The 11,363-nt window shown below is 61.7% G+C and overlaps 1 protein-coding gene across 1 annotated transcript; it reads left to right on the top strand.

Moving 5' to 3' along the window:
* Positions 1-8,010: 8,010 nt before the first annotated feature.
* JUNB (JunB proto-oncogene, AP-1 transcription factor subunit) lies at positions 8,011-9,841 on the top strand. Its single transcript, XM_081232799.1, has one exon. It carries the CDS (start codon positions 8,299-8,301, stop codon positions 9,340-9,342), a length of 1,044 nt encoding a protein of 347 aa, XP_081088925.1. The 5' UTR covers positions 8,011-8,298; the 3' UTR covers positions 9,343-9,841.
* Positions 9,842-11,363: the final 1,522 nt, after the last annotated feature.

Raw genomic sequence — 11,363 nt, forward strand, 5'->3', positions numbered from 1 at the left:
TATGCCACCTATCTGTGTATGAAGATGGCCCTACCACAAACGGTGTGTGACAGTGTGACCCTGCCCACGTTCGCTGCAGAGCTGGCTGGACTAGTGAATGTTTGTGCCAATGTGTGGCAGGTGTATCCTGTGTCCGTGTGACACTGTGGATCTGATAGTTTGTGACCTTGTGTGTGGGGGGGGTGTCAAAGTCACACAAGACAGCGTGAGGAGGCGGTGATGTGCTGGGGGGGCGTCAAGCGCCCGGAGTCCTGCCGCTCTCGGCCCCTCCCGGCGCTGCGGGGGCGCGTGCGTCGTGCGTGACGTGAGGCACGACGGGGGTCGCTGCGTGCGTGGAGCCAGACGCGATCGTGCGTGCGAGCGCGGGGGGATGGGCTAGCTGCGTGCGTGCGTGCGTGGGCGGCGCGCGGGGGTCAGGCGCGCGCGGGGGAGCGCGGGGCACAGCCCCACCCCGCCGGGGACTTTGGGCGCGGGTGAAACCCGGGAGGGGGCTGCCGTTAACCCCTTCCTGCCCGATCTGAAACTTGTGGCCCCTCGAGAGAGCGCGCGGGGGCTTCCCCAGCGCGCGGGGACCGTCCCTGCCGAGGGAGGAACCCCGCCATCGAGCTGAGAGACCCCCCAATTACCATGGAAACCGGAGCTTCCCGCGCGGCCGGGCGCGTGCTTTCTCCCCCCTCCCGCTCTTCCTCCAGCTCCGTATTCCACCGACAATGCGCTGCCCGCTCCTGGCCTCCTGGTCTCCGGGGAAGGGGCTGGGGTCAGAGAGGCCCTGGCGTGCGTGACTCAGGCCAGCTTGAGGGTCCCCTGGCCGCAGCCGACCTCGCTCCCCCTTCTCCACCCCGTGACTCACCCCTCGAGGCTTTCCCCTTGTGTGACTCAAGCCCTTGGGGAGGGGGCTGCGGACTCTGAGACCCCCCCCTCCAGGCAGTGGGGGCTGAGAACCGAGTACTGGGGGCCTAGAGCTTAAGGGGTGGGGCTTTCCCTCCAGCGAGGGTCGGTGTCTGGTGTCTTCCCTTAGACATCCCTTGCCAAGGTCACTAGAGCCGTTTCCCCCACCCCTGAATTGGCAGTACCTACCCCACAACCCTCCGGGAACCCAGCCCCCAGCCCCTCCCCCGTAGCCCACAGGAAGTTTTTGCAGAGCCCATCGGCGATGAAACGGTTAAAGCCGTTTTCTTATTCATTTCATCCAGGGGCCCCTTTTGACTCAGAGCAAGCCAGGCGCCCCCTTGAGCCGGGCCTCGTGGGGGCCTGGGTTCATACTCCACCCCACATGTACCATTTTTAGAGAGGGGAGGGAAGGCTGTCGGTGAGCTGGCTGGGGGTCTTGGGTAGCATACAGGGTTGGGTTCAAATCCTGCCTCTGCCCTCATTGCTCTCTGGGTCTCGGTTTCCCCATCTGAAAATGGGGAATAATTATGACCCACTTATTGTGGCGTTGTGGGATTAAGTGAATAATAGATGGGACGCTTTGTTCCCAGAGCTGGGCAGAGGAGCAGGGAGGGGGCTTGGCCGGTAGAAAGACCCAGGCTCCTCCTGTCTCTCAGGCCTGGGTGTCAGGGTGACCAGCAGAAGCGAGTCCTTGTGGGGCGTGCCATGCCCCACCCAGGCGCTCTGAGGCCATGGGGTTCATCCCGTCCACCCCCTGCCCGGGGCAGGCACCCAGGAAGTGAGAGGCGGGGCAGGAATGAGGCGGAACCTGTTGGGCCCGTCGCCTCCCCACCCCTCACCCTCATTCCGGGGCCCTGGCATGCCCCCCCCCACGTTGCGGCCCCACCCCCACCGCCCTGGACGCCTGGGTCCTGACCCGATGGTGGCCCAAGGGAGGGGATGTCGGCGGAGACAGCGTCTCGGGAACATCCTGTGGACTGCTGGCTGTGGACTGCTGGCTGGACAGACCGGAGGGTCAGCCCCTCCCCGGGCAGGGCAGAAATCGGCTGGGGGCAGAATAAACATGGCCCAGGGTGGCCAGACTTGGGGGGGGCGGCAAGGAGTGTACACATACACAGTCACACACACGACACCCGTGTCACCCTGGCCACAGAGAGACTGCCAACCGGGGACACACTGACAGGGTCAGACACAAATCTGGGCAATACGGCTGTCAAACACAGACACAGTGACAGGGCAGACTCAAGAGGAAGACTGAAATGCTGCCAAACACACAAAGACACCGACAGGCCAGATGCATAAAGGCAGGGAGTGAGTGACACAGATAAATCAACTCAGCATACAGGCAAGATGGACACACTGACAGACACAAATACAGAAAGACATTGACATTCTGGTGAGAAGCACACAGCCTGGCAGACTGTGGCATGGTCACAGGCACTCTAGGACAAACGTGACAGGCCAGAAACACACAGGCAGGACGGACACACTGAGAACTGTGTGTCAGACACAGACGGGCAATACATGCATGTGGATAGACTCAGAGAGAAGGGACAGTCACTTTCAGTGCAGGCTCCCCGAGAGCTGCACGAGAGATGTTCATACACAGTGTCAGATCCTGACACACGAGAAAGCAACACAGGCGCGCACACACACACACACACACGAACACACACTAGCAAGATCACCAACTCAAAAAAGATACTCAGAGGCAAGAGAGACATACATAAACCTATGGGAGATGGACATACATAAACCTATGGGGAAGGACACATACAGACCATAACAGAATCCCCCCATCTCCCGCCACAGTTGCACACACACTCAGAGATGCTCTGAGGACATCAGAAGTCAGCCTTACAGATACACACTACCTCACCGATGACACACACGTCAGACCCTCCGACAGATTGGGCAGATGTAAGCAGACAGACTGACAGTCACACACATGGTCTAGCCAGACAGTCACACCCAACGCAGAGAAGCACTGACAGGCCACAGTCGGACATTCACTAACACATTGGCACAGAGACACCGTGACAGAACCTGTTGGCTAACACACACACACACACACACACACACACACCAGCCACAGAGCCCACATATAGACACACACACATAGATGAGCCACAGACACACACCAGCCACAGACCTCACACTCACAGACCTCACACAGGCAAGCCATGGACCTCACACACACACACAGACACACATACACACTAGACACGAATAGGTTAGCCATATGAACTCCAAAACAACCTACATTCATGTACATAGGCCAGCCACATGCAACCTATTTCATAGACCATACGTATACTCACACACACACTAACCCCTCCCAAACCACCCCCCCAAAGCAGGCAGGTCCTACACACCCCTGCAGTGTTGGGCCAACACACAGACACATGCCCTGAGAAGACAGGCCTCACATGCACTCTCACACGTCCTGACAGGCCAGCCACACACTAACCCACAGCCAACCAGACACGCACGTGCCCCTGGACCATGCTGCGGGGCTCTGGGCTTCCCAGCCAGTCTCTACCCCTACCCAGAGATCCTGGTGCTTCCTCTCTCCAACCACCGCCACCCCCCCGCCCCACTCCCCGGCCTGCTGTTTGTCACTTCCCCTAGGAGGCCCAGCTCAGCAGCCTCAGTCCCTGGTGGGGTGTGGGCCTGTTTTCTCAGCACATCCCCCGTAAATGGGGCACCTGGGATCTCAGCCATGCTCAGGCCCCCCAAGACCTCGCCAGCAGTGGGGGGCACAGAAACAGCTTTGTGGGAAACTCCCCTCATGCCCAGCTGAGTCAGCCTGAGGAGACAGACTCTCCTTCCTGCTTCCAAGAAAACCGAGCAGCTTCCTCTCTAGGAGAGGGGTGAGGGACCCCCCAAACCACAGAGGTGGAGGAGGGAAGTGACTGGAAAGCCAGGGGTTCCTGGGGGAGGGCCTCCTTGATCCTCAGCCTCTTCCTGCCAGCTGCCTGTCCACACCCAGGGGCAGGGACGAGGGAGCCTGGGTGCTATGACTTGCGGGTTCTCGTCCTGGCCTGCCCACTGGCTGACTCACAGACAGCCCCCAGCCCAGTTTCCTGGTGAGGGCCTTGCCGGCCAGTGGGCCGGGGGGGGAGGGGGGTCGCCAGGCTATTTATAAGAAGGAGAAGTCCCTCCTGCCAAGGCCAAAAGCCCCAGAGAGACCTGTAGGTGGGGGTGGGAGAACTTCCTCCTTATCCAGTCCCCCAGGCCCCAGGCCCCTGGGCAGGAGGGAAGCCTGGGCACAGACTCCTCAGCCAGATGCTGGTCTGGAGCCCAGGGCCTGGGCAGTACCCAGATGCTAGTCTGGGCACCCAGGGCAGACGGAGGAGGGGGCTATCCTCACACCTTCCTCACAGGGACGGCTAGCCTTGGCGCCAGTGGGGCGGTATGGAGGTGGTGGCACCCAGGCTAGAAGGGTGAAACTGGCAGGGGCTTGGAACCGGCTGTACCAGCTTAGCTGGGCCCCCGCCCTCCCTCACTGGCCCAATCCCCACCCCCTGGTCAAACACCCGTGCAGAGAGCATGCTGGCCTGCCCCCAAACACACCAGCAGCCCTCTGCCCTGTGCCCAAGCCCAGATAAATGAGACCCTTCATGAAAGGGCCTGCAGAGCTTGGCATACAGTTGGCACTGCATAAATGCCTCTCTGATTGTCATTATCCACATAAAAAGTGGCTAATGCTCTGGAGCCAGACAGCTCAGGTTCTAGGTCAGCTCCAGTGCTTATAGCTGTGGGATAGCAGGTAAGTTCCTTACCTTCCTGTGCCTAAGTTTTCTAGTCTGTTAAATGGGGCTACAAATAGCATGCATTTCGCTTGGTTGTTGGAAGCAGGCAATGTGTTATTCTATGTAAACCACTTAGAAGAGTGCCTGGCCCATGGTAAGAGGCATATAAGAGTTAGCTACTAAAATAATAATTATTGGGGCTTCCCTGGTGGCGCAGTGGTTGGGAGTCCGCCTGCCGGTGCGGGGGACGCGGGTTCGTGCCCTGGTCCAGGAGGATCCCATGTGCCGCGGAGCGGCTGGGCCCGTGGGCCATGGCCACTGGGCCTGCGCGTCCGGAGCCTGTGCTCCGCGGCGGGGGAGGCCGCAGCGGTGAGAGGCCCGCGTACCGCAAAGAAGGAAATAAATAAATAAATAAATATTATTATTATTGTTTCTCAGTCTGTTTGCCTATCTTAAGGGTCTCTGAGTCGTGCTGTCTGCATGACTCTAACCCTTCATCCCTCCCTGCCCTGACCCCCATCCCCCATACATCCACTTTTCCTTGCTGGGTCCTTGGCCTCCATCTCTACCCTTACTGGGTCAGTCTCACCTCTCTCCAGGACTCCCCTGGCATGGGCAGCCTCAGCACTGGTCAGGGCTGACTCACTGTGGCCTCCTGGCCCGTGGGACCTGCAGGTTGGCTTCCTGATATGCTGCCCTCCAGCCAGGCCTGCCCAGCCCCCTGACGTTGCCCGCTGCGCCCCCGCAGGGCCCAGCCAGATGTCAGCTGCAGTTATTAGCATGGGCAGGAGACACAGGCCTGGCAGCTTGCCTGCCAGACTCAGCGGCCACTGGAATCTCCCTTGCGCCTGAGGCGGGGGAGGGGAGCAGTTCAAGCAAGGGAGGAGGAGAGGGGGTACCCAGGGATCACAAGCACCCTCCAAAGATGGGGACACCCCCAGCTTCTAGTGGGACCTTCCTCCTCAAAGCCACTGCTCTGCTGGACTTCCCCCAGCCCCCACAGAGCTCAGTTTCTCTTTTGCCTCTTTCGTTTTCCTTCTCTCCTCCACACTTGGTGAGCTCTGCGCTTGCCCTACAAAGTCTGGCTAGCCCCCCTCCCTCAGCCTCTCTCTACCCTAAAGAAACTTCCATGCTCCCAAAAGACAAAGGCTTCACACTCTCTCTGAGTGAGAGAGAGAGAGAGAGAGGGAGAGACTGAGCTCACCTCTGGTTCCAGTGGCTCACAGCCTATCTGCTTGGAAGTCCCACCTTAAGTCTAACTGGAAGCCTCACCATCTAAACCTTCTCACATTCCTGGGGAAGGGGCTCTGGAGGGGTTCCCTCAGATGAGGGAGACAACTCAGATGAGGGAAAGGATCCCCCTTTTAGGTATTCTGGATGGTGAGGCGACCCGCACACTGAAAGAGGAGTAGGGCCTGTCACCCACATGAGTGAAGGTGGGGATACCCCAGCCCCTAGGGATGTATGGGGGGAGGGGCCCCAGACTTCCTGGCAGAAAGTAAGGGCACCCAGCTCGAGGTAGGAGGCAGCCGTGCCAGCCCGCCCAGGCACCGGGGTCGCCTCGAGGCACTGACCCGCCCCCTCCACGCCCGTCGGGCCGGGGGCGAAGTCCGACCCAGGCCCGCGGGCAGGCGGGGGCCTGCCAGGCTGGGTCGAGTCGGGTAGGGCCTGGCAGGACGCGGCCCCAGAGCGGCTGGGTGGGGCCGGGCCAGGCGGCCGGGGCTGGTCGGGACTAGCCGTCCTGGGGCCCTGGCGCGCCCTGGGACCTGGCAGATCGGGGTAGCCGACTCCTGGCCGGGGCTCCGGGACAGCATTAACCCCACCCCTTCCTGTGCCCTTATATGGGCGGCGGGGAGAGACTCCGGGGGCCGCCCCGCCCCCAATCCTGCCCGCGGACTCCGGCCTGTTGCCATGGCGACCAGGCCCCGGTGAGTCCCCCTCCGTCAGGCCGATGGAATCGTCCCGGACTGCCAGCCTCGGCGATCGGCTGCGGGCGCCAAGGGCTGAACCATTGCTTGGGTGGGGATCGGCGACTGGAGGCCTCTGCGGCGGGACTTGTTCCACGCCCCTGGCTTCCTCTGGGGTCGCAAGCCCAGGTTCCTCTTACGAGGCGCAGAACCCGGCTGGACCCAGGGCGGGGCGCATGGTCCCGTAGGATTCGAGTGACGGAGGCAGGGCCCGGTTCCTTCCCCCCGGGCTGTTGCCACACTTCCTGCCGCGGCGCTCTTTCCCCAGCCTGTTTCTAAGGAAGGAGTGGGGTTGGGCGACCGCGCCCCGGCCGTCGGGCTGGGTCTAGGCACCAGGAGCCGACACTGTGTTGGTCAAGCCCAGGGTCACTGGGGGAAGTCTTTGGGGTGTGCACCTAGAGGTCACCCACAAGAGGGGACCCCGATCGTGGAAGATGCAGCAGTCCAGGTCCCCAGGATCCTCAAAAGACCCCTCCTCTCATGTCTCTACCGGAGACCCTCTGTCAGTACTATCTCAGCACTGAAGGGGGGCCCCGACCCTTCTAATTCTCCTGCGTCGGGGCTTCGCAGATGACCCCCAGTGACCTCCAACCTCTGACAGTGTCCTAATCTTCTACCCCACATATTTTCCTTGACTCCGTGTACCCCAGGACCCTCACTCACTTCTTCCATATCTAGGACCCCCAATTCCTTCCCCTTCCAACTTGTGGGGGACTCTCAGTCTCTCCCATGGACTCCAGGACGCCTACTCATTTTCTGCATAATGGGTCTCCAGCAACTCCCGTGTACACTTTTGATCGCTCCCCTTCCTCACTTTTCCTGGGTTCAGTTCCTCCCGTGAAAATTCCAGTCCCTCAACTCTTTTGTACCCTGGACCCCCACTCAATTTCTGAGTCAGGCGTCTCCTTACCACTCCCCCACCTACCCTGCTTAACCCTCCTGTCTCTCCTTTGGGGGGTCTCTCAGTGTATTCTCAGCCCCCCAGCCCCTCTGGAAGACTCCAGATCCCTCAGGCCTTTCCGTGTGCAGCTCGGGACCACCCCCCTACCCCCAACACACACACACACTTGCTCTGTACCACTTCCTCGTATCCCTCATCGCGTACTCCAGGGGAGTCATCGCCCTCCCTGAAGCCTCTCCCCGTGTACCTCTGACCGCCCCAGCGCCCCCTTCCTCGCGCACCAGGGTCCTCTGAGCCCCTCCCCCTGCAGTCGCTCCGAGCCACCCAGCCCGTGGCCGCTGTTTACAAGGACACGCGCTTCCTGACAATGACGCGAGCCGCCTCCTCCCCTTCCCCACGCTCCAGAAGGGGGGCGCGGGGGCCCGGCTCGGGCGACCGCCAATCGGAGCGCACTTCCGCAGCTGACAATCGCCGTATAAAGGCGTGTGGCTCCGGCTGAGCGGCCGGGACCTTGAGCGTGTCCAGGCCAGCTTCGGAGCCAACGGGGAGCGGGGAGCAAGGGGGACGCAACACGAAGAAAGCGAGTGCGCCAGAGGGGGGCAGAGGGGCTAGAGAAGCCGCACAGAGCTTCCGTGCACAGCCGCCTGTTGGTCTCTCTCGGCCCGTACAGGCCCCCGGGAACGCGCGTCCAGACACCTGGTCCAGCCATCTCCGCGGACTGCGCGGAGCGCAGCGAGGCCCGGGGCGGCCCCGCAGGGACCCTCAGACCGACCGGGCCGCCCGGATGTGCACTAAAATGGAACAGCCCTTCTACCACGACGACTCATACGCAGCGGCCGGATACGGCCGGACCCCGGGCGGCCTCTCTCTACACGACTACAAACTCCTGAAACCCAGCCTGGCGCTCAACCTGGCCGACCCCTACCGAAATCTTAAAGCACCCGGAGCGCGGGGCCCCGGCCCAGAGGGCAGCAGTGGCGGCAGCTACTTTTCCAGCCAGGGCTCGGACACCGGCGCGTCGCTCAAGCTCGCCTCATCGGAGCTGGAGCGCCTGATCGTCCCCAACAGCAACGGCGTGATCACGACGACGCCCACGCCCCCGGGACAGTACTTTTACCCCCGCGGGGGTGGCAGTGGTGGAGGTGCGGGGGGCGCAGGGGGCGGCGTCACCGAGGAGCAGGAAGGCTTCGCCGACGGCTTTGTAAAAGCCCTGGACGACCTGCACAAGATGAACCACGTGACGCCCCCCAACGTGTCCCTGGGCGCCAGCGGGGGGCCCCCGCCCGGGCCCGGGGGCGTATATGCCGGCCCGGAGCCGCCTCCCGTCTACACCAACCTCAACAGCTATTCTCCAGCCTCTGCGACCTCCGGAGGAGCCGGGGCCACCGTCGGGACTGGGAGCTCGTACCCGACGGCCACCATCAGCTACCTCCCACACGCGCCGCCCTTCGCCGGCGGTCACCCAGCGCAGCTGGGCCTGGGCCGCGGCGCCTCCACCTTCAAGGAGGAACCGCAGACCGTGCCTGAGGCGCGCAGCCGCGACGCCACGCCGCCGGTGTCCCCCATCAACATGGAAGACCAGGAGCGCATCAAAGTAGAGCGCAAGCGGCTGCGGAACCGGCTGGCGGCCACCAAGTGCCGGAAGCGGAAGCTGGAGCGCATCGCGCGCCTGGAGGACAAGGTGAAGACACTCAAGGCCGAGAACGCGGGGCTGTCCAGCACTGCCGGCCTCCTCCGCGAGCAGGTGGCCCAGCTCAAACAGAAGGTCATGACCCACGTCAGCAATGGCTGCCAGCTACTGCTTGGGGTCAAGGGACACGCCTTCTGAGTGCCCCCCTATCCCCCGTACGGACATTTTCCCAACCTGGACGGCTGGGCGCACGCCTCCCATGGGGCGAGGGGGCAGGCGGTGGGCACCGGCCCCGGGGCCTGGGGGCGCCACAAACCACACTGGACTCCTGCCCGCCCGCTCTGCGGCCAGTCCTTCCACCTCAACGTTTACAAGCCCCCCTTCCACGTTTTTTTTTTTTTTGTATTTTTTTTTCTGCTGAACTCAATTCATATTGAATATAATATATTTGTGTATTTAACAGGGAGGGGAGGAGGGGGCGATTGCGGCGGAGCTGGCCCCGCCGACCGGTACTCAAGCCCTCGGAGATACTGGGGAGGGGACCCCCGCCCCCTGCCCTCCCCCCCTCTGCACCGTACTGTGGGGAAGAAACGCGCAGTCGGTATCTAAAGAATTTATTTTAAGATGTGTTTGTGTGTGTATGTGTGTTCTTACTTTTTATTGAATCTATTTAAGTAAAAAAAAAAAAGGTTCTTTATTAATTTCTGTTGTCTTTTTTTCCAAGCCGGGCGGGCGGAGGGAGGAGAGTACTGGGATGCCCCCACCCCACTGCGGTTTGTGGCTTGCTCCTGTAACTGTGTCAATCTCGCCAGCTTTGTTCAGACATCTTGCGTCCCCAGCCTGGGTGTCTAACCCTTCTTGCGTCCCCCGATCTCCCGGGTTGGAAGGTGCAGGGCGGGGACCAGGTCCCGCAACTCCCCAGCACCGGGGGACAGGATGCCTGGGGCGAAACGCGCAGTGCGCAGGCGCGGCCCCGCCCAGCCGCGCGCGCCGGGGCTTTCCCCGCTGACGCTACGGAAGCGCGGTCCAAACATGGGCTGATTCTGCCCAGTGACGCGACGGCGGTCTCTGGGCAGATTCCGGGAATCCCCTCCCCCGCTCTGCCGGGCAGGACCGCGGCGCCGGGAAAGGGGCCGGGATTTTCCCAGGCTGGCGGCTACCAAGGCCCGGAAAGCCCCAGGCCTGGGTCCAGAGCGTCCGCGGTGGGCGGGCCGCACTCCAGAACCCCGGGAGCCACCCCAGAGTCTCCCCCATCGCGCTGGTGCCTGGGTCCTGCCGAGCCCACGCCAGCTTCGTCTGACCTGACCCGGGAGGGGGGATGCAGTTGCCTGCGCGTCGTTGCCGCCGCGATCCCCTCCCCACCCCCGCCAGGAAGGGCGGTGCCCGCCTGCCAGTTTCCCCTCCCGGGTGCCAGGCCGGGAGCGGGGCGACTGCCAGGTCTGGTCCTGCCGGGGCGGCTGCTCGGGCCGCCGGGCGCCGCCGCCCTCTCATGGGGCTGCCTTCCCCGCAGCTGTGACGGGTGCGAGGGCGGCTGGTGAGCCCCGATGGGGATCTGGCTGGCTTCGGAGCTGGCAAGCCACAGGGGCGAGGTAGGGTAGAACAGACGCTTCATTAATTCATTTATAAAGTACTGAACGACCTGGCCCTGGAGTCACAGACTGGACCAGGGCCGACAGACAATAAACAAGCAAACGTGATTCGGAGATGGTGGTAAGTGCTAGGAAGAAAAAAAAAAATGGTCAAAGTGGTAGTGATGGGGCTGGGGAGGTTAGCTGCTTTGGAGAATGGATTGGGAACATGGAACTTTAATGAGGCGATTTTTCAGCAGCTTTGATGCTGAGCCCTGAGAAGATCCTGAGTAACAGCGTTCTGGCAGAGGGAACAGCACATGCAAAGCTCCTGTGGCCAGAACAAGATCAGCCTGTTAAAGAACAGCAAGAGGGCCGTGTGCTGCAATGGAGTGAACCAGGAGTGGGGAGATGAGGTCAGGGAAGACCACGAAGGGCCTTGGGGAGGAGTGTAGATAAAATCCCAAGGCTGAGATGGGTGACCTTGGAGGGCATTAGGCTGGATAGCAATATTAATAATGGGTCTATGGATTAAATGAGCTTGTCAGTCCTGTTCTGTGGAAGGAAATGGGGGCTCAGAGTGGCAAAGCCACTTGCCTGAACATGCACAGCATCAAACTGAGCTCCTTCAAACACTGTCTTGCTCCTAAC

This window comes from Mesoplodon bidens (genome assembly GCF_964165515.1).
Source record: "Mesoplodon bidens genome assembly, chromosome: 4".
NCBI classification, from domain to species: Eukaryota; Metazoa; Chordata; class Mammalia; order Artiodactyla; family Ziphiidae; genus Mesoplodon; species Mesoplodon bidens.